The 27,138-nt window shown below is 39.5% G+C and overlaps 3 protein-coding genes and 1 long non-coding RNA gene across 21 annotated transcripts in view; 2 read left to right on the forward strand and 2 right to left on the reverse strand.

Moving 5' to 3' along the window:
* Positions 1 to 11,377, reverse strand: part of SKA3 (spindle and kinetochore associated complex subunit 3) — a 38,969-nt gene extending 27,592 nt beyond the window's left edge. For 3 of the 11 annotated variants that reach the window (XM_032099398.1, XM_032099399.1, XM_032099400.1), the window contains exons 1-8: positions 11,131 to 11,374; positions 9,468 to 9,532; positions 8,418 to 8,583; positions 6,082 to 6,514; positions 4,307 to 4,407; positions 3,396 to 3,583; positions 2,977 to 3,192; positions 2,725 to 2,843 (exon numbers count right to left, since the gene is read on the reverse strand). In XM_032099398.1, the coding sequence (XP_031955289.1) occupies positions 2,725 to 2,843; positions 2,977 to 3,192; positions 3,396 to 3,583; positions 4,307 to 4,407; positions 6,082 to 6,514; positions 8,418 to 8,583; positions 9,468 to 9,532; positions 11,131 to 11,233 (1,391 nt within the window). In that variant the 5' untranslated portion in view covers positions 11,234 to 11,374. Of the gene's footprint in view, positions 1 to 352; positions 1,856 to 2,724; positions 2,844 to 2,976; positions 3,193 to 3,395; positions 3,584 to 4,306; positions 4,408 to 6,081; positions 6,515 to 8,417; positions 8,584 to 9,467; positions 9,533 to 11,130 lie in introns of those variants that run through there. The other 8 variants (XM_032099403.1, XM_032099401.1, XM_032099402.1 and 5 more) reach the window with 8 other exon arrangements.
* Positions 3,413 to 8,877, forward strand: LOC116439626. The gene is made up of 3 exons (XR_004238214.1): positions 3,413 to 3,592; positions 5,568 to 5,633; positions 8,550 to 8,877. It is a non-coding gene; the product is annotated as an uncharacterized LOC116439626 (long non-coding RNA).
* Positions 11,378 to 11,427: 50 nt separating the features above from the next.
* On the forward strand, positions 11,428 to 12,985 carry MRPL57 (mitochondrial ribosomal protein L57). 3 transcript variants are annotated; one of them, XM_032099412.1, is made up of 2 exons: positions 11,428 to 11,473; positions 12,499 to 12,985. In XM_032099412.1, the coding sequence occupies exon 2, from the start codon at positions 12,504 to 12,506 to the stop codon at positions 12,813 to 12,815; it is 312 nt and encodes a 103-aa protein (XP_031955303.1). In that variant the 5' UTR covers positions 11,428 to 11,473; positions 12,499 to 12,503; the 3' UTR covers positions 12,816 to 12,985. The 3 variants fall into 3 exon arrangements, with proteins under 3 accessions (XP_031955303.1, XP_031955304.1, XP_031955302.1); XM_032099413.1 differs by lacking the exon at positions 11,428 to 11,473 and adding an exon at positions 11,512 to 11,597; XM_032099411.1 differs by lacking the exon at positions 11,428 to 11,473 and adding an exon at positions 11,626 to 11,707.
* Positions 12,986 to 14,005: 1,020 nt separating this feature from the next.
* Positions 14,006 to 27,138, reverse strand: part of ZDHHC20 (zinc finger DHHC-type palmitoyltransferase 20) — a 49,694-nt gene continuing 36,561 nt past the window's right edge. For 4 of the 6 annotated variants that reach the window (XM_032099406.1, XM_032099404.1, XM_032099409.1 and 1 more), the window contains 6 exons: positions 26,103 to 26,235; positions 24,395 to 24,521; positions 23,063 to 23,152; positions 21,830 to 21,945; positions 21,359 to 21,436; positions 14,006 to 19,239 (listed from right to left, as the gene is read on the reverse strand). In XM_032099406.1, the coding sequence (XP_031955297.1) occupies positions 21,399 to 21,436; positions 21,830 to 21,945; positions 23,063 to 23,152; positions 24,395 to 24,521; positions 26,103 to 26,235 (504 nt within the window). In that variant the 3' untranslated portion in view covers positions 14,006 to 19,239; positions 21,359 to 21,398. The remainder of the gene's footprint in view (positions 19,240 to 21,358; positions 21,437 to 21,829; positions 21,946 to 23,062; positions 23,153 to 24,394; positions 24,522 to 26,102; positions 26,236 to 27,138) is intronic. The other 2 variants (XM_032099407.1, XM_032099405.1) reach the window with 1 other exon arrangement.

Genomic DNA, 27,138 nt, shown 5'->3' on the forward strand with positions numbered 1-27,138 from the left:
TTGTTAGTTGAAGGCAAGGGGAATACAGCAAGGTCTGGGACAGAAGTGCTGCTTGTTCCATTTCATATTAAAAGGAGATCTGGCTTGCCTCTGGGCAAGAAAGTAGTCATAAAGTGCTGTGGAGGGAAAACGAAGGCTGTGAAATCCCTCCTGTTTAGCGGTGGTAAATCTGTCGGGTTGAAACACTCTTCCTCTGCAGCAAGAATACTTTGTACCTTTCCAAGGCCATGAAATTTCAGAACCAGCATTCACCCCACCAGGCTTCAATCTATGAAAAAGCTGGAAGAGGGTGTGGCCTTCACTCTCTGAAGAGGATGGGTAGAACAAATAAATGTTCTTATAGCAGACAACAAGCATTTGAGACAGATTTATTTTGTATCCCAAAGTGTTAATTAACCTCACAGACTGACACATTAATACATACTTTTCTTTTAAACAGAAACTAGCTTTTTCTATGACAGCGTGCTCAGGTCAGAACTAGTAGAAAATCACCTTCTCCAATTAATTTGATGTACACTTATCCTGGAAAACGACTGTAATAGCAGGAAAAAGGCACCTTTACTTGTTAAATTTTAATCAGGACAAGTCTGTCTAAGCAACTGAAGAAATACTTGTAGGCATCTCTAGATGTTTGCATATTCTGAAGACTTAAAAAAATGTGGAGCTGAGAGTTCAGAAAAGCATCCCCTTATCCCTATCTCCTGGGACAGTCTCTCCTTTCTCATGCGTTGCATGTTTGCCCTCATATAAATGATAGACTTTCAGTCAACAACTGGAAGACAAATGATAAGAGCAGACCTGGAGTCAGAGGAATAGCTGACACTGCAAACAGCAAACTGGCTCCAAACAAGGGTATGCAGCTGGGTTTTCTAGTGGAAAACAGTAAAAGTGCTAGTAGAACAAAGTCCTAATTACTATGACTACCAAAAGAGTGCCAAACAGCTCTGAGAACTTAAGCTTGGTCAGCTACTGCAGGGTTAGATGTGCACATTTAGAAGTGACAGCAGCACTGAAGAGAATACACATGGCAGCAGCAGGAGCGGAAGCAATCACCTACACTCCTGCCAGCCAATTCTTCCAGCAGTTGAAGAAACACATAACCAATATCAATTCCACATTTTCAAATAATTTAACAGTCCAGCCAGACTACAAAGAAACCAGATGCGTAGCACCTGATAACTATGTCGATGTATATTAAGAAAGAAGCTGCATGGGAAACACTTGTCTGCCAGAGAAGTAATAGCCAGTCTGATGCAGGAATGCGTCAGATACATCTTGGCACTGCAGAAATCACTAAAAGCACCAAAGTGCTTTAAACAGTAAAGAAGGAGTTACTCTTCCAATACAAAAAAAATTACTTGTTTCTGTTGATGATACCAAAGACTGTTGAGGTACCCGACTTCAGCCTCAGCCCTGGAACGGTGTAGGAGTCACCAGAAGAGCCAGAGATACCCACTTTTTTAAGCACTATACTGGACTTTCTTTCTATTACAACCTAACTGCACTCTCTACAGCCTACTGCAAATGCAATCCTACACAACAAACAACTGAACATGAATCTCCATTCCTCTTTGAAGTGTAATATATTTAAAACCCCTCAATATATTTTGGCAATAATGTCCATAGAAAATTAAGCACAAGCTGTTAGTTCAAACAAGTTTATCCACATCATGGATAAAGAATTTTTCTCCATTAAAAAAGCTTTTTCTTGGTATGGCTCTTTCTTCCCACCAGTATTTCCTTTTGCTTTTTGAACTTGTTATGATTTGGTGACAAGATCCATGAATGTGAAACAGTTTCAACATGGTCTTCAGTTTCATTTCAGATGTTTGGCCTGAAAACTCCACGATATCCTCTGAAAATATACCCAGATGTGTTTGTGAGCTTATTTGAATCGTATTTTGAATTAGCAGAAGACAAAAATATTGAAAACTTGTCTTTTTTATCTTGACAACAAAAAATGAAGGATCAGCTAAAGTGAGATTACTCAAATGGATTCCAACTCCTAAGTATAGTAGGATACCAACTTTTATCAGTCTCACTCTGGGTTTTGTTCCTTACTGGAACTCTGGGGTTTGTACCTTTTGTACCTCCTATTAAAATAATCTGTAGAGACTCTAAGTTTAACAGATAATCAACTAGCATAATATATATATTACATTGAATCAGGAATATCTACACTTTGATAAAGTTGTCATAAAAACTTCTTTATATTCAAATTGATGGTGTTCTTTATAAAAGTATTATTCACTTGTTCTAAGGTTACTCATACTTATTGTACCTTTTCAGTTCAAAGAATTTTGTCTTTGTCAAAACAACTGTGAAAACAGTTCTCACTTAGATACTTTTCACCAAATTCTTTTGGTTTATTGCCTAAATTTACTCAGAAAGCATTCACTGGTGCTTTGATTGCCACAAAGCAAAGTATACCTACAGATAAACCCACAGTAAAACTCTGCCTTCCTTTTCATTGGTGGTTTTGTTGGTTTTTTTGTTTGTTTGCTTTAAATTTGGGAGGATCCAAACACACCATCAACTATAATATCTGTTCTTTAAAAATGGGTAGTTTTTACCATGCCAAAATCCAGTTACTTAGTCACAGAAGCAAGAGCTGTTTTGGTAGTTGAGGAGCAAGCAACCGCATGAATTTCTCAGTACATTAAAGCCTCTTTGTACCTCCTACAAATAAAATTTCTTAACCAAATTTGTAAAATGTAATCATACCTGTTCTCTTTGTTGCAGTAATCAGTGGAATCACTTTCATATCTTGTAGTATTTCCTGCCTTGGTCTCCATTTCCTTGGCTTTAGAAGAGTCTACCTTATGATTATATTGGGAAAGAATCTATAGGAAACATTAAACAGGAATAAAAAGGATTACCTAAGAACTCAAAACAGATGGATTACAGATAGAACTAGGCTCTTTTAATTTTAGTATTTTGATACTAAAAATAGGGGAAAAAAGCATATTAGCTAACCTTTAGAACATCATCTGGTATCCTTGTTATTTCTGGAGGTGGAGGAGTATTGAGTAACTGGTCATAGTGTTTCAGTTTGGGAGGGGAAGAGTCCCCAAAATGTTTAAGATTCTCATCAGAGCGCCCAGCAAAAGGAATTCTATCTTCTTTGTATTGTGTATCTTTTGCATCCTTCTTTGTCATTGACTCAATCTTCCCCCCTGGCTTTACCTGCTGCTGCAAAAGTAGTATTAAATGCCTTCAGTTAATTTACTTATGTTAGGTAAAATATTTAGTAAATGCTCTTACAGAATTATGATTAGAAAAAACTTTTACAGTGACATAAGAAAAAAACAGTATTGGAAAAGAATACCAAACTGAGATTTAAAAATCTGCTTATGGCAAAGTAAGTGAAAATGTATATAATTGCTATTTACTACCTTAGCTTCTGCTTTTAGCCATCTTGTTTGAAAATCTGGACACTGTGGTGTTGCTGCATGACTGGGAAAAGGCTGTTCCTTTGTCTCTGGCGACCTTGATGATACTGTACTATTTGTTTTGCAAGAGACCTTCACATCAGGAGTACAGAACACAAATACCATAGGAGAAGCCATCCAGTCAGCTGCTGCTATCAAGGGTGAGCGAAATAAAATTAAAAATATATGCGTGCACACACATATATAACTATTAGCAGTTCCAGTCTCATTTTCTAAAACATGTTTATCATTTTAGTTGATATTTTGTTTGATCCATTCAAATTACAATATTCCTTAAAAGCAGCAAATGCAGAAACAAGTAGTCATTCTAGTCCCACTACTGAATATAACAGAAGCCCAGCTTAAATCAACATTGCTTTCCCTTCTCATTTACCCAATCGTCACTATGTTTGTCCCAAGATTTTTATGGATTTTTAAAATAACCTATTTCTCCTCTCAAAGAAGTTTTAGCATCACTCTTAAAAGTCTTGAATTACTGTCTTGCTAGCCCCTTTCTTTCCTGTCTTTAAACAGATCCAATGGGTATTCTCAGAAAAAAAAAGGCTAAGTTGGCAAAACAGTACTTTTATTTCAAATAAGGGTAAGCTGCAGTTACAAAATGATTAATTCTGCTGCATAATTCCAGTTGGATATGAGTGCAAGAATGAGGAAAGATTTATACCTTATAAAGTGAGAAACTTTCCCATGGAAGCCATCAACATTTTTTACACATTAGTACTCATACAATGACTTGCCCTGAATTAACTATATTTAACCAGAAATACAATTTAAGTTTACCATGTGCTTACAATGCATTTACACATGCATTCTGTAAAAATGCATATGTATATTTATTTCATATATTTTTAACTTACCATTCTCAGCTCTCGTACTTGATTTTGATGCAGGAGTAACCATGATTTCCCTGACTGTCATTTCTGGCAAATTCCCTCCATTATCATCTCCTTTAACCAACCTGAAAACCAAATCCCCAATTAGCTCTCAAGTATTATGAAGAGGTCACAGTTAAAGGAATTTTGCCAACCTGATCGCTTTTCTAGTATTCATTAATGAATATGCAAGTAAAAAAATAGTTTTCTCAAATATGAATGTTTTATAGATTTATTATCTGTGATTCTTCTGCAGTTTGTAGTATGCACACGTTCAGTCCAGCCACAAATGACCAAATACATTGAGATTTCAAGCTAATGCATTAAGAAAAAAAACCAAACCCAAACCAACCAAAAAGATGTCCGTGGTAGGACAGATGCCTATTCTGTGTTGGGGGTTTTATTTTGAACTGCCTGTTGCCTAAGCAATTCTATAGAACAAGAGGAAATCTTTTCTGCTTTTAAACAAATAAGTGTCTTGTGAACACTGAAAGATTTTTAATTGAATTTTTAAGTTTAAATAAGATTGTTTATCTTAATCAAATACAATAGAGCTTTAAAGCAATTTTAGTAATTACATAACTATTTCAAGGGAGAAATTCCAAAATTATTTTAAAAGAAAATTTAGTGATTTCAAAGTAACAAGCTATTTAATATCAATTCCATAACACTGGAAACAGAAATTTTAAAAACTATTTTTTCATATCCAATATATTCTAGTGAAAAAATGGCACATGCAGTTAAGAGAGAGTACCAGGCAAAATGTGGAAGCTTCCCTAACCGACACACAAAACTGTCTCTTTAAAGAAAATTGTTTTAAGTGTTTAAAAAGTAATCTTAACTATGATAATCAGATTTAGATCTTCTCTACAAAATGTCCAAGCTTAAAAAACCCCCCAACAGACAGTATAGGCAGGATATGAGGCAGTATATTTTACTTAGATGAACACATCTCAAACTTTGGGTTAAATAAAAAAGTAACTTTTCAAGTCAGTTTTATCTTTGAAGTCTTGGAGATAGTTGAAACCCTATGATTTTTAGTTTTTACAATGAGTAGAACCCATAGAATTTTTTAAGTGGTTTTCATGCATATGATCCTTGTTTTCCAAACAATTTCTCTAAATATCAAGTATTTAGGTACTGTCAGCTTTTAAAATTGAACATATTGCTAATACTAACTATAAAAACATGACCTATTAACTACGTGCATGACCTCACTGCTGCAATTATTTTTCTTTATAATTAGAACAGTGAAAATCTAGAGAAGTCTTTTCAGCTCCAGAAGACTGGAACAAAAGGAGCAAACTGTAAGGTGGGGCTTATGTTAGAAACAACACAGTGCTTCTATAAATTTACTGAATGCCTTACAAACTGTTTTCTGTTAACACTACTAAAGCTTCTGAAACCTTTACACTGGCTGTATAATATTTATGGCAGACAAGCCCAGGCCCAAACCCATGGTTAAGGAAAACAACAGATCACATTGTGTTTTTCTCTTTGCAAATACATTGTATATGGAAAATTCTTATGGTGCAGTCAAGGCAAGGAGCACATCAGATGTATTTCATGTCAGCATTTGGCACTGCAATGGGTATGTGAAAAGATGTGTACAGAGTTAAATAATGCAGGACCAACCAGCTAAGAGATAACAATCACCCACCTGAAGACAAAGAGAAGGGTGATAGCAGCAAGTAATTAGTACAGCAAGAAGAAAATACAGAAAATTCAGTAGACAAAGAGTCTGAACTCCAGTAACTTACTTTTTGATTGTCTGCGAAGTTTTATGAATAAGTGACATCGTATAATCTTCATTCATACACATGGTATGTTCACTAATGCCAAAGTGTTCAAGTTTTGGTGTCACACACTCATAATCATCCATCTTCAGCTTACATTTCGGTGTTTTGGGCAAAGCACGGGGTGTTCGCAGGTTTAGTGGAGTCTCATTCTTTGGCTTTTGTTGATGTGCACTTGTTGTGTGCTGTGCTTTCACTGCACTCCAAGGCCTGGAGAAAGCGTACTGTGAAAGGCCAAAATCAGAAAGCTGGAGGTTGTGCAGTGGGTCTTTGGGCAACAGTGGCTTCTCAGTACAAGCAGATAGATGAGGTACATCATTTGCTTTTTCTTCATCAGATTTATTCTGGACAGACATTGCTGATTCACGGTTAACTTCCTCCTCCTCCTCCTCCTCTTCTTTTTAAGAAAAGGAATGAAAAAAAAATTACGTCAGAAGTTCCTGTTTTAAGAATTTATAAAATAAATTCGGACACTTCCCCAGTATTCAAATTTTTTTACTTGTTATTGTAAAAAATAGATTCCTTCTTTCACTTTAAAGTATTGAACCTGAAGCTACAACAGATAGCAAAAGCTTGTATCAAGCTATATTTATAAGTCACATATTTACTGAATTTCACTCTGCTAAATATTATTCACTCTGGTAAATACTATTTCTAGTGAAAATGAAATTCAAAGATTTTTACACAAGAGTATTTTTCTCCCTGCATAGAGATGAAAGGTTTTTGGGGAAAGAGCAAAGGCTGCAGGCAGTACTAGAATGCTCATTCTTCAGAAAAACAGTATTGAAGAAAGGTTATGAAGCAGCAACTAAAAACTTATGAGAGAAGATAGTTTTTTAGATGACAAGAGTCCACTGCAAAAATATGTAAATGTGTAATCTGTACATTTCTGGAGTTAGACAAACCAAACCACCCCAAAACATCGATGAATTTCTGCATGATGTAGTAAGTGAAAGGGTCTGGAGCACAAGTCCTGTGAGGAGCAGCTGAGGGAGCTGGGGGTGTTCAGCCCAGAGAAAAGGAGGCTCAGGGGGGACCTTATCCCTCTCTGCAACTCCCTGAAAGGAGGCTGTAGCCAGGTGGGGGTCTGCCTCTTCTCCCAGGTAACAAGTGGTAGGACAAGATGACACAGTCTTAAGCTGCACCAGGGGAGATTCAGGTTGGACATTAGCAAGAATTTTTTCACAGAAAGGGTGATTAGACATTGGAATGAACTTCCCAGGGAATCACTGTCCCTGGAGGTGTTTAAGGAAAGACTGGACACGGCATGGTCTGGTTGACTTGGTGGTGTTCAGCCACAGGTTGGACTTGATGATTCAGAAGTCTTTTCCAACTTAATTGATTCTGTGAGGTGGGTAGGGGGAGGGAGGCTATTTAAAGTAATGCACCTTCTGGGATGCACTGGTATTTTGTCTTCAGATACGCTTAGCTTAAAAATACAACTTAAAAATAATTTAACCTTGTAACTCTGTTTGGAGACTTATTTAAAAGCAAAGAGAGTATAGGAAGAAAGGTACTATAAAAATCAGAGCCTTCTGCCTTATCTGTGTGAAACAGCTACAGTAGCTTAACTTGGACATCAATATGGTTCACAACCATAATTTTGTGTAAAGACTGGATAATGCTCAGGGAAGGTTAAGGCCCCATCAAAGGCTTTTTGAAGACTGATTGGGCTCTTGATACCAAAAGGAGTATGTGTAGTACTGACAGCTGTAGTACTTTAACTCATTTGGCACATCTGGATTTTTCAGACAGTTGTGTGTGCATTTTCTGACTGGATTAAGGACCTCCTTCCCCCAACAATCAAGCTGCCACTGCTTGTCACATGCCACCTAATTCCTGCACATTCTTCTCTTGCCCCATTTGTGCTGTGAAACAGACATTTTAAGATTTTCTCTAGGATGGTTTAAGTTAATGAAACCACCACATATGAATACAAACCAACGGAGGTGCATCTACAATAGTTCCTCATGTGTGAGAAGCTGAAGCAGCGTAATTCTCTGGGTTACAAAAACATGCTTGCTAACACGTTTTCTGAATATAATTACTGAAAAAAACCCAAACCTCAACACAAACTAACCTAAAGGCATGCCAGAAGATCTAACTCCAAGTGTTTGTGTTTTGGTTTATTCTTATGGCACCAATCACAACAAAATCTTTTACCCTCTGGATATTATTATAAAGCAAATAACATGGTTGTACTTGATCTCTTAATTAATAGAAATATACACATAGATAAAGAGAAACATTTTACAAAAATGATGCTGTTCTTCACATACTGTATTGACAAGAAATATTACCTGTAGAGTCTTTGACATGTGGTTTGTAGCCATATTTCTGGAACAGCTCTCTTATTTTTCCAAGATCTGCTGAATTTCTTTGCATCAATATTTCGCTTGCTTTCATAAAGTCACGAATTGCTTTTTTTTCAGAGCAACTGCTATCAAGACTGGCACTAATATCTTCCTTTGGGGACAGAGAGGGGGAGTGGAACATAAAAATACTGGTTTTCAAATCATCACAAGCTAGTTGTTTACACATGAAGCATTTTGGAAGTAAGTATTCAACTGCAATTCAGATGAAGATAAGCAGTGAATTTAGGTCTTTTCTACAGCTGAAAACCATGAGGTATATACACCTACAGAACACCAGGAATATATGGGGCATAAGTATATAAAAACTTTTAAAGGTAACTGTAATGACAGTTCACAATATGATAACTACTTACTGGTAACCTTGAAAAAAAAAAAGCTTTAACTCCAGAAAAATATGAGATTAGTTTGGACTCTTACTCTATATGTACAAAGAATTATTGCAGAGCAAAAGGTAAATCTCACATTTATATCACTCAATTATTTCTATATTGCTCATTTCTATAACCCATTTTTCCTACTTCTGTATAAGAAATAAACAACATTTTCCACAAGTTTAACTGAATGGCTGAAGGTACTGAAACTTCTGTGAAGATTGATTTTTTTCTAAAGGCTGCTCATGGAAAACAAGCAAGCTTATATTTTTTGTTGGGAGCTGCTGCTCCTGAATCATTCTCCTCATACCTTGGCACAGCTACAGCTTCCTTGTAACCTTTGTTCCCTGCTTACCTGAGTGACGATAGTGACTGCAAACTAATAAACATTGCTAAACGTACTTCGGGTCACCCACAAGTTTTTGGGCATTACCCCAATACCCATGGCCATTATGAGGACTCAGAGGTAACTGAGTAAAAATAAGGGTTATAACTGCTGACCAACAAAGCTGAATTGTGGCTTACTGATCAAAACAGAACCATAAGTTTATGGAACATGCACATGCATGTAATTTTTCAAGAAGGAAGTGAGGTAAGATTTTACCTTCTGAGTCTTGATTTCACAGTGGAGGTCATGCAAGACTGTTGTTGGAGATTCATCTTCGTAGTCTTCGAGATTCACATTCACATAAAAGAGTTTGGAAAGTAAAAAAGGTGTCTTAGTGTTTTAGCATGTGAGTAACATTCTACGTGGGAATGCAATTTCCTGTATTAGCAGATGAGAGGCTGGACATGACCCAGCCGTGTGCCCTCACAGCCCAGAGAGCCAGAGGTGTCCTGGGCTGCATCCAAAGCAGCGTGGGCAGCAGGGCCAGGGAGGGGATTCTGCCCCTCTGCTCTGCTCTGGTGAGACCCCACCTGCAGTGCTGCATCCAGCTCTGGGGTCCCAGCACAGGGAGGACATGGAGCTGTTGGAGCAAGTCCAGAGGAGGGGCACCAGGATGGTTAGAGGGACAGAGCACCTCTCCTACAAGGAAAAGGCTGAGAGAACTGGGATTGTTGAGCGTGGAAGAGAGGCTGCTTCAGGATGAATTAAGTGCAGCCTTCAGTACCTGAAGGGAGCCTACAAGAAAGATAGAGAAGGTCTTTTTACAAAGGCATGCAGTGACAGGACAAGGGGGAATGTATTCAAACTAAGAGAGAGCAGATTTAGATTAGATATTAGGAGGAAGTTCTTTGCTGTGAGAATGGTGAGGCTCTGGAACAGGTTGCTCACAGAAGCTGTGGATGCCTCATCCCTGGAAGTGCTCAAGGCCAGACTGGATGGGGTTCTGAGCAGCCTGGTCTGGTGGAAGGTGTTCCTGCCCATGGCAGGGGGTTGGAACCAGGTGATCTTTAAGGTCCATTCCAACTCGAACCATTCTATGTTTCTATGATATTAGAGATGTTGGATTTGTACATTAGACAGAGTGAGTCAATACAGAAAAAACCAGAGAGAACTAGTTTCTGTCGGGTACCCCGCACAGCAAAAACCTGCCCTTTGTACAGTGTGTTAAACTCCACAGAGAAACTGCCCAGGCTTCCACTTTAATGTTGCAGCTAACACTGTAGAAATTCATGTATAGAAGATATTGATAAAACGGGTTGGTCCCTGGGCTGTCAAGAATTACTTATGCTAAAATTTTATCCTTAAGGAGCTTGCATGAAGTCGGAAAAAAGTGATATAGACACCAGTGAAAAATAAGTATCAGCAGAAAACTGAATTCTTCCACCGAACTTGCACGTGGGCAGATGCATTGTTCCATACACGACGCAGCAGTCGTTACTTTTTTCACTGGAAACCAAGCCTAATGCAAATGGTGTAAAAGAGGGCACCTGCTACGTAACATGACATAGAAACACAATTAGAAGCCTGAGCTATCTGCCCAGAGAGAGAACATGACCTGAAAATGTTTTCCTATATCGATCCACGAAAAGAAGGAGAAGCAAGAATGTGATTCCCATTTCATCCCGATCATCCTATCTTTCTCCACGACAAAAACTCAACCACACACCCACAAAGGCGCTCAGAGAGACAACAAGGAGCAGCCCAAACAATTCACAGCCGAGCAACCCGCAGGCTCACGCCCGGGCCTACCAAAGGCCCTCCCAGAGAAGCACAGGGGGACAGTGGCAGGCGGGAACGCAAATCGGGCAAGGAGCCCCGAGGAACAAGCGCGAAGCCACCAGCCCCAGGCGTGCGGCCCATGGCCGGGGGCTGCACTTACCCACGTCCTCCCGGAGCATGGCCCGCTCCAGCTGCTTCACATCCTTCTCCACCGTGAGGGCCAGGTCCCGCAGCTTGCCGAAGAAGCCCCTGGTCACGTCCATGGCTCCGAGTCGGGGAAGCGGAGCGCGGAGGTAGCGGGACCGGGGCGGCCCAGAGGGGAACGGAGCGGAACGGGCCGAGTCGCGCGCGCCCCTGAGGGGCTTCAAACTGCCGCCAGCGCGAGCCTCATTGGCGCTGCCGGGCTCCGCCCGCCGCCGCCTCTCGCGAGAGCCGCGCTCCCCGCCCGCCCGCCGCCATCTTGGCTTCTCCGTGGGGAGCGGAGCCGCCGCCGGAGCTTCCCGGTGAGTGAGGCCGGGAGTGGAACTGGGGCCTGGGGCAGCGGCTCCCTCACGGGTACCCGCGGCTTCGCTTCTAAGTCGGGCCAGAGAGTGGGACGCCGGCGTGCGGCTGCACCGTGGGAACGGGGTGGGTTAGCTTCACTTAGCGGCAGTGCTGGTAAAAGTGCCTGGATGACTTACTCACGGCACCAAGGCTGACAGCGTTCATGAAGCGCTTGGACAACTCTCAGGCACATGGTGCGGCTCTTGGGGATGTACTGTGCATGGCCAGTTGGAGTCGGTGGTCCTTGTGGGTCTCTTCCAAGTCCGCGTATTTTGTGATTCTGTAAAGCTGATGAAATCCGGTGTAATGAGAAAGCCGGGCGTGGGCGGGTTTGGGACTAATAATGAACACGGTAACGAAGAGCACGTGTGTAAAATATAAACGTCATTCGGCCTTTCCTGCCCACTACACCCAGTGTGTTGTGTCAGTCTGTTCGTGCTTTCCGCTTACGCCACTTGGTCTAATTCAGGGTATTGCTTCTCTCTACCATCCGATTTCCCTTGGACAGAATACAAGACTAGGTAATTACATACTAATAAGCTTACGGAGAGCCTGTAGTTCAAAACCTAATGCTAGGAAAGGCCAGATTTGGATCGAGAAGACAGAGCTGGAAGTACTCCGTGTACTAAACACAGCTGTTTGAAGAAGGCATGACCAAAATGAACCCTTCGTTCTTGAGTATCTGACTGGATTTTTCTTAAATAACTTATGGAGTATATGCTTTAATTGTGGAGTAAGGATAACTGAATAAATTCTTAAGCTACACAGATTTCAGTTCCCCTTTTCTGATAAAGTTTCCAGTATATCTGGCCTTGTGCTGCCTGCTGTGCGTGATGGTTTGTGAGTACCAAGTTCTGAGCTTGAACCTTCAAACCAGCCAGCTAAAAGGCAGTGGAGTGAATGCAGGGCTTTTAATTTTTCTTGTCAAAGTTTTATTTTTGTCCCTAAGGTAATGAGTATTTTATATTTCTGTTTATGTTTTAAGGCAAAATGTTTTTAACAACAGTATTACTGCGGAAGAGAATTCCTGGAAAACAATGGATTGGGAAGTACAGGCAGCCAAGACAGGTTACCACTTCAATGAAGCAAGCAATGATCCGAAGGTTGGAAATTGAAGCAGAGAATGAATATTGGCTCAGCCGACCTTACCTGACACAGGAACAGGAATACAAACACAACACAGAAGAGAGACGTGCGAAGTGGGAAGCTTTCAAAAGCCTGAAACAAGCCAAGTTCCCTGAGCACAGATACATCAGCGATCATTTAAACCACTTAAATGTGTCAAAGAAATGGACATGTTGAATAATACAGCATATTTATGCTTGGCACATGTCATGCACTACCCTAGAATCTGCTCTCGTACCTGTTATTCACTGTAACCAGTGTAATTCACTGTAATTAGGGTGTGTGACAGATAAGACTTTGCTGGGGTGTACGAAGTACAACATTAAAAAGAGTTCTCTGGAACAGTGTCTATTTTCTTATTGTTTTGTCAGAGAAGTTCTATGTGTGGCTCTCTACCATCTGCCCACCCTCTGTTCTTCAGGGCTTAAACAGCAAGTTACCAGGTGCAGTGGTGGTGATTTATAGATAACCTAGCTTACAGCTTCAGTGGTTGCCTTCTGAAAGCCTGGAGAACACTCCTGCTGTGTTGAAAGGGCTCGTGCTGATACTGGCCAGATGGCTCGGGCTAGCCACTCTCCCTTCCTCAGGGATTGTTCTGTGTATACCAGTACTTGAGACACGACTATGCCGCTTGCCATCAGGCGTGCAAGGACCAAGGGGAACTAGAACTGCAGAGACAGGAGGATGAGGCTGGAATTCATGGAATATTACAAAATGTTCCATTTTTAAAAAAACTTTCTGGAAAGAATTGTTGATTTTAAATGCCAGTGTCATTGTCATGTTAGTGTCAACTTGGGTGTTAACAGCCCTCTTACACAGATTGTTCCTGATCTAAAAGGAACGTGGCTGATTCCTGTTTGAGTGGCTGACTTCTAAGTCAGGCTTAGTGCCCTGAAGGAATAAGTTAGCCACAAGTCAGGTTTTTTATTTCCCCACAAGACCCAGTGACCTGGAAGATGTGTCAAGAGTGAGTGTAATCTAGGTTTGGTGCAGCTGGAGTGTAAAAACTGGAACAATGATGTTCTGTTTCCCAGGTAGGCAGTTCTTGTCACTGATCTAATATACAGATGCTACAGCTGAGCACTTTTCAGATTCTTTCACATACTTTTATTAAGTTGATGTTGCATTCACTGATGAATTCAAGTGTCAAGTCCATTCATATCACTTTGGAAAAGAGGCTTAAAATAGTACTTTTTCATTAAACATGAATTATACTTCAGAGAAGTATGAACAAGTCTGAACACTGATGTACAAAATCTTGAATGCACTTTCATTGGTTATAAATGACTTGAGAGAACTTTATGGAAAAGTACACGTACAGGGAAATTGCAAATTCAATTAAAACATGAAGGAACTTCCAGGCAAAGCAATGTGATTTTGTATTTAATTCATTTATAAAAGCCCGTTTTAAAAAGTTACTTCAAGTATTAAACTATAAATGGCAACATTTTCTCTGTGCATAGGATGAGTCCTATCTGTAACATACAAAAAAATACAGTAAGTACGTCATTATTACAGGTATCTTTTACACGTCGTCCCAAACTTAAATACAGCTCATTACAGGTTTAGGCAGCACAATTAAAAATAACTTTGTGGAAGCAGAATAGCTGGGACATTGTGATTAGTGCAAATGTTGATGACCCTTCCTGGCAAATACAAAAGGAACTGCAGAGATAACCCAGGGATGTTTCATTCATCTAAGTTAAAAAGGGGACAGACTTAACAGCAGGAATGCTGCCTCTTTCTGGGATAGCTTTATGATTGTGAATCGTCCTTCAGGAAGATTTAAGTTTCCCACAATAAAGCTGGTAACAGGATAAGGGACAGGAAAAATCAGAGAGGACCACGCTAAGTCCTTAAGTTGTCAGTAAGCAGTGTAAATGGAAGGGAATCAGCATGTCACCACCAATGCTTTGGTGACAATAAAAGTAACCCAAATACTTCATGTCTGACATGTCTGCTTGACTGCTGAGCATGAGCTCTCTGTTTCTTGGGACAGGGGGTGGGAAGAAAGATGGGGAAACCTCCCCAAACGAAAGAAAGACATCCTGTAAACATTATCAGACTTCACTACCTAATGGAAACAAATTCAAGTAATTGCTTCAGAAAACAAATGGCCAAACCCCAGTTTTAACCTGCATTAAAACAAACTACGACTTGTAACTTCATGTTGTTTCATGACAGTTACATAATTAAGAAAAATGTGTATAAAGCTCTATATACAAAATAAATTGATGAAAGTAACAAATGTGTTCAGTACTAAATCACTTCATGTGCAGCTGCTCGCTTTGGTGCCACTTAGGGATAGAAGAGCCTCTGACATTGCACACCTTGCTGTTTTTTAGGTACTGTGAAAAGACGTGTTCTTGAGCTAAAAGTAGCTGCTGTTTGGAGCCTCTCTAAATGGACACCCAAATCCCCCAGTTAGACACAATTTTAGAGGGTGTCTTTGGAGAACATACACTATGAAGCTCAAAGCTGTTGTGGTTTTGTTGTTATTTAACTTCCAATAAAAATCTGGTCAGTCTGCTCCAGATCCAGGCAGATTTGGTCAATCTGTGTCAGAATCAGCACATCTTGGTAAATCTGCCAGACATAAATGCTGCTGCAAACACTGCTGCAGTTTCCCTCCTCTTGGGGCTCTGCTTAGCTACAACTGGACCATATTTGAGTTAGATCATGAAGTCTTTGTGTGCATACCCAGTGGGACTGAAATTCATCCCAACCCAAAAGATGATTTATAATAAAGAACCACACAAGATCAAAGGAAAAACACAGTACCTGAAAACTGTAGGTATTCAGCACTCTGGAGAACAGGACCAATTTGTAAGAATAGCATACCAAAAGTAGCTTGGTACTTGCAAATTCCACACTCAAGAGGCAGCTTTAACAAAAATGTTACCATAATTTCTACTCAAATCACTAAAAATAGAAGTGCCCAGACTTCCTCTAAAGTAACCCTCTGAATATTTAAAATGGAGGGTTTTAATCACATCTGACTTGTATCACGACAGTCTCAAAATAATACTGTAGGAAGTCAATTAATTAGTGACAGAAACCTACTCCTCTTCCTGCCCTCCTCCCATAATACGCCTTCGCTAGGCACAGCAATGATGCGTGTGTTGTACACTCTGTGAGTAAATAACACTAAGAAAAACACCACTATTGTGCAGTTTTAAGTAATTTCTATTTATGGATTTCCCTGCCTCATATTCACAGGGACAGGTTTATTTCAAGACATTTCAGAAATACGGAGGATAAATCACACTGAAATCTTGCCCTTCATCAGGTTTCTGTCCTCACATTGGGAATTTAAAGCCATTTTTTTGAGTGTATGTAGATTTTTTTAAAAGAGAAAATCAGTAAGAAACACGAAAGCAGTTTCTAATTGCAGTCAATGTCAACTATCCTACAATAACTACTACGTATGGCTTGCAATAGTCATTACTTTGATGGATCTAAAAGCTTAAGGGCTGCTATTTTTAATGACAATCAAGACTCCCTGATACAGAGTAAGTTAAAGCACAAACCAGCATTTACAACACGGCCAAACACCCTAAACAGTTGTTTTCTCAGGATCCATCCCCCTTCTGATCTGAACATGTCCTTCTCACTGCATTCACTGGAAGGTTCCAGCTCTTCTGTGCATGGGCCAAAAGAAGCCACTTCCTGCAGCCCCTGCCTCTGCTCGCCGGGACACGTACAGCTCCCTGCAGCCCAACAGCCAGCCAGCCATCCTGCTGCCTCACGGACTGCCTGGCACAGCACAGGGAGCACTCAGGACAGAACCCAAAGGCACAGGATGTCATCCTGCTGCCTTAAGACATGCCCTGACCCCTCCATCCCACTCACTGGCATGCCCTTAGAGTTCAGCAGTGCAATTCCCTTAGAGAACTTAATTCCTTTATATCAGCCTGGGGTTTCCCTTAGTCCCCAGTTCCCCAGATGAAAAAAAAAATAAAAGGGGTTGGGGGTGGTGAATGTGGAAGAATCATCTGTGACTGATTTTACTGTGTTTCATATTTGTCTAAGAGACTTTCAGTAATGCCTGCTTTTACACCAACAGTAACTCTGGCTTTAGGATTATCCTAAAACCACTGCTAACTCTGGCCTCAGGATTATCTAAAACCACTGCTCTCCTTTTCTCACTTCAAATATGAGGAAAAATCTAGGACAAAATACTCCTGTGATCTCCCTAAACATGTCAAAAATGTCAGTTCTTCATGAAAAGCCACAAAAATGTCCATCAGATACACAGAGAGGTGGTTTCAGAAGAGCAGCACTCGCTAGAGAATGCACATGGAGTTAGCCTAGTCTGTTTACTTGCAGTTTTTCCTGTAGATTCACTATCCTGACTTAAGAAATCAAACAAGTTCTACTGATGTTGGCCTACAGGATACATACATTCATGGGGGGTTATATGAAGCACTTTGGGGAGCAGGTGGGGGGAGCAGAGACCATACTGCTGAATCAGTGATACTTAGGATTCTGACATGTACTTTGCTTATAGTTCTGCTAGATGATGTCTGTGCATGGACATGTTATTTCAGCTATAATACACTGATGCAGTAAAAGCCGGATGATATCCCAGGCCCTCCATGACAGTTCCACCAGTGTTTGGGGCTGCAAATTTTGGTATTCAGAACAAGCCATTTGAATGTGCAGTCTTCCTTCTCTCTTATCTTCCCCAAGAAATTTTGCTGGTGCAATACTGCTGAGAGCTTATATTCAGATGGGCACTTCTCACTTGACATTTGAGAAGAAAAAGCTAAACCTTTCAGACTAATGTGTAGCAAACGTTTTTGTAAGTTTTGGAATTAGCAATTGCAAAATTTCTTATACAAAGTTTGAAGAAACATTCTGCAACTTCTATAAAACATGCAAGTTTGGACCATTACATCTGTCTCAAGAATATCCAACAGTGAAATCATGTTCATAGGTTCTCAAAGAGTTCTTTTTCCAGAAGATTAATATTTAAGAAAAATTTATTATATCCAAAGACAAAAAAATACTTATTTTAAACCTTGAAGTATACTTGATACCTTAGTATTTCCATCCTAAACATATTTAACTCAAGTAGCAATCAGTCTGGGAGACAAACCAAACAGGTTCTTTTGGACTAGAGCATCAATTTGACTACTACCTTTAGTCTGTATCAAAAGGGCTCATGTTTGTTTGTAATCAGCATCAGCTGAGTATCAGAAAAGTTACAGACAGAAAAATCGTATTTGTCACTTTTTCCACGTGCAAAATTCCAATACCACCCAAAGATGAGTTAGCAGTCTTTTCTATAGAGGGGTGAGGAGAAAAAAAACCCATGTTGTTTGCTGTAGGTCTTGAGCTAAGGATGGGATGGACTTGATTCCTCACACAGGAAACACATTTTGCCTTTTGTGAACAGGTACATTGCTGCACAAAGCCATCAAGTCTTTAGCAATTTCAGCATCACTTAAACTGGACTTGAAAGTGGGAGACTAAAGGATGCAATTTTTCAGTGTGCTAACACAGATCTATGATCCAACACTAATCTTCTTGTAAGTACTTGATATTTGTATTTTAGAACCAATAAAACCTTGTGCCTTTATTAAAAAGATAAAACAAAAGTATAAAACAGTATTTATAAACCATGAAGAGTCTCATGGAAAAAGCAGTAGTCTGCTGGTTCCATTTTCTAGCAACACACAACTGCAATATGGTTTTTCTCAGGGGTACTTTACATTTTACTGCTGCCTTACACAGAACACAGCGAAGAGTAACAGAAAATATAAGAACTTTTAATTCCTTTTTGGACTGGCCTTTCCTTGTAGGCTGACCAACAATTGTTGGAAAGTAATAATCCATGTTTTTTTCAACTAAAACCCAAGTTTTCTTCTTTGAGCTCTGTCCTTGATATGGTTAAATAAATCAAGTTAAAATGATGAGGAAGCTCAATCTTATAGCAAAAAAGCAACACCCAAGTTAAAGGCTTTTATGTTGTTGGCATTGCCTTGCTCCAAAGCACAGCTAGTAGAAGGAACCCTCAGTCCCAAAAGACTTGGAGAGCTGTGATCATAGGGTAGACTGGTTAATAGGAAAAGAGAAGACATCATCCAGTCCCTTCCCCATCACCTGCAATCTGAACTATGTATACTCCCACTTCAGACTTGCTGACCATGCTCTATGCTGATTTTTTTTTCCTTCCTTTTCCTTTTTTTCCCCTTCTGTACTCTGGAGACCTTCTATGGAAGTGACTTCTGCAGTGCCTAAGGTATGAAGTTTGCCCATGAGGAGGTAGGAGTCTCTGCAATCTACCCCCACCACTGCAGCATAACAGAAATGCATAGTTCCCACTCTGGACCTTGTGCATCCAAGCAGGGCACTTCTGGATCTGGCCCTTTGGTAGCAGTATATAATTCAGTGTTGCATAAATGCACATTAAGAATCTTAAGGCATCTGTCTTAACTTCCCTGCTCTGCAATAGTGCTTACAAGAATCCATTGTACTGTGCAGAAACTTGAATTTCTTTTGTCTCTTCCTAGAATGTTCATGTTCCATTTTTTCCTGCTCAACTTCTTCCAAATTAAATTAAGTAATATTCAAGCTCAAAATGTGTTGCAGAAACCTAGTGAAACAAAAAAAGTTATTAATGGAATTATCCAATTAACTTTGAAAAAACACATCATAGTGCATTACACAAATGCACCTGGGTAAAGTAATTTACAGACTTCTAGTTAAGGAAAGTAGTTAAGGCAACTTTGACTCAGAAATAGCCTTCTGGGAGGTGTGGGTTTTTGTTTCACACCACTTATGTTTTAGAAGATTATCTGTGCTAGGAACATCAGTCCATCACCACTGATCTGTCTAAAGTATCCTGGATCCCTGACTGGCAATTTGATTTTTGAATTAAATGGATAGATTTGAGGACACAAATGGTATTTGCCTAGGTGAGGCTGGGGGACTGGCCTTCTTTTGCAAATCAAGCTCTGTACACTAGAATAAGCCATGACTTTGCTTCTGCTGCAAAATACAACTATTGGCTTGTTACAGGGTATTATGGAAGTGCATTGGACACTGCTGGATCTCACAGGTACTGCACAGTTGCTTACAAATGCAGGACTGGAACTAACTATCTTGGCCTACAGAAACTGTGATCAAATCCAACTGAAATCAGAATGGTTCAAACATTGTGTTACTGAGTTAATTTAAGGTAACACATACCCAAATGCTTTTGCATTGGGTGCAATTATGCACTTTTATTTATACAACTTTTAAAACTAGTGTAGTTTGGGCAAGTGTGACACAAAGTACAGATTCTTCCTTTATCAAGTCTGGCCTCACTTTAGGAAGACGGAAACGAAATTAATCTCACACTACTACCAATTAACTGTCCAGCTTAAGACAGTCATTTATGCTCCCTCTCTAGGTCAGTGGAAAGAAAGATTAAGACATTTCTATAATACCCTATCAAAGGCTGCTGGGATGAGCTGCTCTCAGGGACTTCTATTCCATTCTATGAAGAACAGAAAAGCCTCTGTAACCTACTTAGATCCGATTAGGTTTTATATAGCTAGAGGCTGAAAGGAACCCCTTCCTTTGGACATTCTTCTGCACATATATATAGAATTAAGAAAAGCTGGAAAGGGGAAATGTACCATTGGTGAGTTCTCACGATTGAGTAGGTTTTTCAGAAGTCCCACTAACTAGTCTAATTTTGGTTTTGTATGAGTTTACACTGAGCAGTCTGACCAACATCAGCCCAAGCATCACACCATCACCTGCAAAGACCTTTTAGAAAGATTTTTTTTCCTTGAAACAAGCCAAACCCCTTCCAAAACTATAATTTTAGGTCAGAAGCCTCCTTAAAAAAAAGGAAAGGAAAAAGAAAAGTGATCCTAAAATTACTGAGCGTACCAAATTCAAATGTAGTGTTTTGTTTCTGATAAAAATGGGAATTACTTGCAAAATCATCCCCCACCAAAAAACCCAGAACAACCAAAAAAAAAAGAGGCAGTGTGTAATGACTCAGCTCTAGCTTCTACAGCTATTAGTTGACCAAATAATATTTGTTTCTCTTCCAGAGCAAAAAAATTAATGGGAGCTTATAAGCTCACCACAGTAGAAAGTCAACATAAAAGAAGTCTAATTTAGTCACTGAAAATATACCAAGAGAAGTTTCATATATGCACCAACACTCACTGTATTTCCTAAATGCAAAGTGCATGCAGAGCACTTTAATGCAAAAACATTCCAGAAGATCACTGTCAATTTCAAATGTGACAGAGCTGCCTATATGCAGACACCTGTATTTACTTACCTTCCTTCCTCGTGCACATGCAGCTTCCTAAAGAGCAGAACATGGCCCACCAATGTATGACCAAGACATTTAAGGAGCTCTTCCTTAAGAACAGCTCTTCCTCAAGACAGCGTTTCATCTTGGAATTGCATTTAGCATCAGATTCTTTTCCCTAGTCAGGTAACAAATACAGCACTACCCACTTCAACCTGAATTACAGGATTAATCTGACCCATCCCAGACCTAGCCAGCCCATGTTTCCTGCACTACAGCATTACTCCCATTCTTGTCTTCTCAACAGTCATTCTGAATTTTGTTTAGACTTTTCTATTACTCATCCAACATCAGAGGACTCCTCCGCATTCCATGACTAGTTGATTTTTGACTTTGAGATGTCTATTTTTATTCATACATGTACAGAAATAGCAATCAATTATGTTAGTCTTACCTGTTTCTCACTGAGATGGTTGGTTAGTAATTAGCTGAGATCAGCTTTCCAATGAAACTATAATATGCTTTTTTGCACCTAGAATGTGAGAGAATCTCAATTATGTGTTTTTGCAGATTTGCATAACAAATAGCAAAGACTTCAAACCAGAAAGCACATTTACTGTGTTGTGCCTATTTTACAAAAATATTTTCTTCCCCCTAATCAAGCATAAAAGATCCCAAATCTCAGAACTGAAGTGCAAAAGTGACAGTTATCTATCCATCTACCACCCACTACCTTAACATAGTAACTAATTTTGGAGCAGAGCACGGGATGCAAGTTAGCCTTAAGTTTTAAACATGCAGACTTGATTCCATGGAACACATTTTCTTCTACATTACTCCAGCCAATTCCGAAGGACTTTCTAGGCCTCAAAAAAAAAAAAAAAAAAAGGAAAAAGGAAAACCCCACTATAAACAAAACCATTACCTGATTTCACATTTTCCTCTTCAGGGCCAGTTTCCACCCACTGACAATCACCAGCTAGCAACCGATTTTGTGATTCACTGAGTGGTCGAGTAGGAAAGGACTGATTGGCTACAGAGCTGAAAAGCAAGCAAAGTCAGCAGGAATTCTGTAATACCGGTAGCTGCTTCAGACAATTCTAGAATAGTGAAATTACTTAAAAGCAAAACTAACAACAAAAAACCCTACAGTGCCAACTGGAAATGGCCGCCTGCCCCCAACCCTAATTCCTCTATAAGCTTGTTCCAGTCCTCAGTCTAAAATAAGCCCTTACCTGACACAGGGCACTCAGTTCTAATGGTAAAAACCCACAGATTGATACACGAGAAATGGCACCCTGACAATAACACTGCCACACAGCTAGAAAGAAAACCTACGCAGCACCATCTGGAAGAGCAACCAAATGCCATCTTATCCCATGCAAATGCCAGGGCCTTCTTCTGAACAATCTTCTGAACATAAAAGGATACTTTGCTGTTTGCATAAGGGTCCTGTTCTTGTGTAAATTCCACAGGTTATGTTGTACTGGAAGCAACTTCTTCTCTGTATTGCCTTTGAACCCTCTAATGTCTGGTAACTCAGGTGACTGCTGTTGGCAACAACCTTCAGCTACAAATTCACCAAACTATGCAGAAGACTTCTAAAGTGGCAAATGTAAACACCCCCAGAAACTGCACACAGAGACTCTTGTCTCTTTGAAAATACACAGAAGATATAAAACATGCAAATTTGGGAGTGATAAAAAGTAATGAGCTAAAAACCCCAGCATCAGAGATCTATTTCTCTTGCAAACTGTCTCAGCATTACCTGTTTAAGCTGCTCAAGGAGATGAAATACAAATAATACCTTGCCTTACACAAAAAAACCCCAAACAAACAGACAAACCACTTCATTTTTTTTTTCTATGGATGATTATTCAGTTTTTCCTAGGACTTTTTTGATTGCTGTTAAGAGCCAGTAAACTCTCTTACTTTCTATATTACTGTTTCCTTAGAGCCATATCCTCTGTTACCACAAAACCACGACACAGTCCTAAGTTTTTAATGTTAATCCATTCTGTCCTTCACTGAAGACTTACAAACTTACTTTGAAGATCATAAGAAGCATAAAGAATTCAAAAACTAACTCTGAAACAATTTTTTTCTCTAGATGAAGTACTAAACAGTACAAAATCAGTATCTTAAGTGCTGTAGTTACCTTTTGGCAGGTTCATTTTGGCTTGAGACTGCAAGTTGCTCTGGATCCATAATCACCAAACGAGTTGGGAAAGTACATCCATCACCCAAACTAAATGAGAAACAAAGACTCAAATCACTGTTGGTAGTTGACTTAAATGAACTGAACAAGGACCCATGCAAAAGGCAAAGGCTACAGGCTTGAATCAATTACCTGAGTACAGTGTTGAACTCCAGACTTTAGCAAGGCAGTTCTACCACTAAATCAGATGATCAGTTAATTAAATCTTGGAGCTCAATTAATTCCCACCCTATCACTCAGTATGGATTGCTGTGCACAGCACAAGTCTGTGTATTTCAGAAACACAGACATATTTCTGTAGACTGTAGCCCTAATCTTCCCCCAAATCAGCGTGCACACATAGTGAAGACTCTCTGGTGTTTACGACCCCAGAAGCTGTATCATAAATAACATTCTGGTTGCCATGCTTTCCCCTTCACTCATAATTCTGAAGTTAGCTAAGCCTTCTCTTAAAGTTTATCAGGATGAAATGTGGTAGCAAAACAGATTGATCCATCTACAGTGGGGCTTCTGTCTTTAATCACATGGTAGTTGAGCAAACAGCTGAGTCACCTTAAGCTTTTGGTATTACCTCTGCTGTTCGATACCAGACCTCAGCTTCACAAACAGGTTCAGCAACAGTTTTTACCTGATATACAGCACCTCAAAAGCAGTGTTGAAACAGAGTTCCTACTTTGTTCTGCTGAATTCTGGTAGTGGTGGGAGAGGGCAGCATGTCAGTCTTGCTTCATCAAGCTTGTCTGCAACTCCTTAATGCTATCTCAGCTGACATTTTAAACCCAGCATTTTTCATATCAGATTTTTTCCCCTCTGTTACTTATTTACATGCACATTCTTAGATGGCTTTCAATTCCTAAAGCGTCATCTACAGCAAAAGAAAGCTGTCAAGTTTTTTTCAGGGGCAAGAGGGGGTGCTTTTAAACTGAGGTTGTTTTGATGCAGCTGTTTGATCTCCTCTGAGTTGCTGATTTCAGCTCTATCATCAAACACTAAGACTACCACCAAAAGGTGTACAATTTTTGCAATACGCTTCTCAAAGCTTTCCAAACTTCTGCATTTAAAAGATTCTTGTTAACAAGCTCCCTGTCTTTGAATGAAAACCCTGTGCAGTTTGATAGCTTTCTCTTGCACATTTTCCCTGCACCAATATTTATTGTACCAGATATACAAGTTGGCTTTTCAGCTGTGCTTTATTTTTTAGTAGAAAGGGAAGCAAGGCAGAAGTCATGGAATCAATTTATTCCCTAATTCATTACTGTTCAGACTAAATACCTGGTAAAGATAGGGAGTAGCCAATACTTCTTTTCATCTCCAAAAACTTCCCTTAGATTTTTGCTACATCCAAGAGAAAAACCATTTTTATCAGGACCATTTCGAAATGTGGGTGCACGAAATGTTTCTGTAAAACAAAAATATGCAATTCCTTAAACCAGTAAAGAGTTGGGGAACATGAAGAAACAAACTCAAACTTCTCTGCTGTGGAACCAGTGATGGGCAAGGTGAGGCGATCTTGATGTATATTGGGGGAGGGGGGGTAAGAAAAAATAATCTCAAGTAATCAGAGAGAAAAAAAATCACAGGGTTAGTGAAAAATAAGAAAATCAGGTAGGCAGAACAGTCACCTTGTCAACTTTCCCTCTTTACATTTAACAGAGTCTGAGACAAAGCTAAGTACCATCAGCATGCCAAAGATAACCACATACATCCCTTATTCCTTGGTGACTTGCTCTCTCTTCAGCCTTCTTTGTGCAGAAGACTTTCCCTTTTAGAGGTAATTTACCATAAGCACTGCTGGACCTAAGCCCATACAGAAGAGGTTTTTCCACATCTGCCAAGTTAGGAAGCTGAATTAAGAGCATCCCGTGCTACCAGAGGAAGATGAAATCTATTACATTAGAAACAGACACAACATGAACTATAGCAAACCACTACCATTTTTCTACTCAGTCCATTTACACCCTTGGCCAAGAACTGAGAAGAGTCATTGCTCTCCCTCCACACCAGTAGCTTGTCTTTTTACATCATGATCCAGAAAGCAGATAAAGTACCATGTTGCCAATTATGACCACTGATTTTTGGGTAAGGAATATGTTAAAGTTTTCTTCAAAGCTAAAAAGAAACTGAATATTCCTTATTGTAGATATGTCAAAAGAAAAAGAATTCAAACAACTCTCCTGTCAACCAATCAAAAAAATTCTAGCAAAAAATTTCTACCTGAAAATTATTTTACTTTTAAGCAAACCACTTATTTTTGAGGTTAGAAATTTAAATTCCATTGAAAGATATAAGATTTTGACTTACTCAGTTGTGGAAATACTCATCAGTCCCTGTCCCCCCACACATCACAAAAAACACCCTGAAGTGGTTCCTAGCAAGAGCTTCAAATATTTTAATTAATGCTTGGTTATGCTGATCAATGCCATTTAAGACATCTAGACATAAAAATTATGGGAATCTCTTATTATGTAGGAAATGTGCATCAGTGTTTTCATTTTTATTGCACTTTTACAAGCCACTTCCTAATAATAAGGTCCATTTTCTTTCACAGGATTTAGGAATACTGTTTTGTATGTAGTTCAAAATGTAGTGCATGTTCATATACAGTAGAGCCTCTGACTTGGTAGGGGCTACCCAGCTACTCAAAGTATTAGAACAACAGATTGGCAAGTAGCAATTGGGTTACATACTTCACACTATATAAGAACCCAACAAACATGCATGGTGCCTCAGAGGTCTCAAAAATACAAACAAAAGAAATGAACAGTCATCATGAATCTGAATGCTTGGCTCTAGCAGAGGATCCCCCATAGGCTTCATTTTCCCATATGTTTCACCTTTAATTATTTACACCAAATATGCTTTTTATTGCACAGTATTTAAAATTCAATTTATATGTGATGGCATACCATGTAGGCCTCACATTCTCACTGAATTGTCATTTTTCTGGACAAGGAAAAGTTCCATAATCCAATTAACTGACCTATAGTTGATCTGTTTTTGCCAACTAGCCAGCAGTGGTAGCTGAAGAGTGACAGTATGCTGATGAAGAACATGGCTGCCACAAAGAAAAGGAATAGTACGTGGAACTTTGCATGGGTATCTGGCAATTCATTCTGGGGAGAAAGAGAGAAAGAGATTAATATGTTAACACTTCCTAGCAACTAAGGCAGTATTGTTGCTGAACATTTCCTGCCACACCCAGTCTGCTATAGGTCTTTCACCTCAGTTGTCATGAAAGAAGAAAAGCACCAGCCCAGCTTTCCTTTCATGTAATGTTAAACTGGTATACAACAGCATTTAAATCTCATGGGTACCCCTTCCCCCAGGTTTAGTATTGTGAGTGCATGCGTTCATCTGTGGTTTTCAAATGCACTGTAGGAGGCAAGGCAAAACATCTTCTATACCAGAAAATGTTAACTGCGCAGCCACAGCCAAAGAGACACGGGGAAAATACGTCCAAAGTCACTTCCTCGGAAAGGGAAAAAAGTGCAATTCCTGGCACACGGAGTAATACTGAACCTAATTCTGAACTGGTATAATGAACGTAAAAGGGAAATGGTTGTCATGAACAAGTCCTAAACAGGACATCTTCGATTTTTGATGACCTCAAATGTTTAAGCAACCACAAGCAGGTACCTAGCAAACCACATCTGCCATGTCTGACCAGGCAGAAGTGATTCACCAGAAATCTATGTGAGAAACAATTTCAGTATAACCACCATAAAGACACCAACTCCCACCCGTATCAGATTGTCCATTCCACCCCGGACTATTTTCAGACTTCCACTTCCAAAAGGCCAATGGGATTTGTAAGAATACTATTCCAGTCTAATATCCTCAAAATCACAGCACTTTTAAGCAGCTGACCTTTAACAACATTATGAAAGCAGAGAGGCTATTTTTACTCAGCTATTTACTTAGCATTACTGCCATTGCTTTTTCCATTAGTGCATTCAGTACACCCATTTATCTACAGCTGACTTTCTTTTTTAAGCTAAAACACATTTCAATTAAGA

This window comes from Corvus moneduloides, chromosome 2 (genome assembly GCF_009650955.1).
Source record: "Corvus moneduloides isolate bCorMon1 chromosome 2, bCorMon1.pri, whole genome shotgun sequence".
Classification (NCBI taxonomy): domain Eukaryota; kingdom Metazoa; phylum Chordata; class Aves; order Passeriformes; family Corvidae; genus Corvus; species Corvus moneduloides.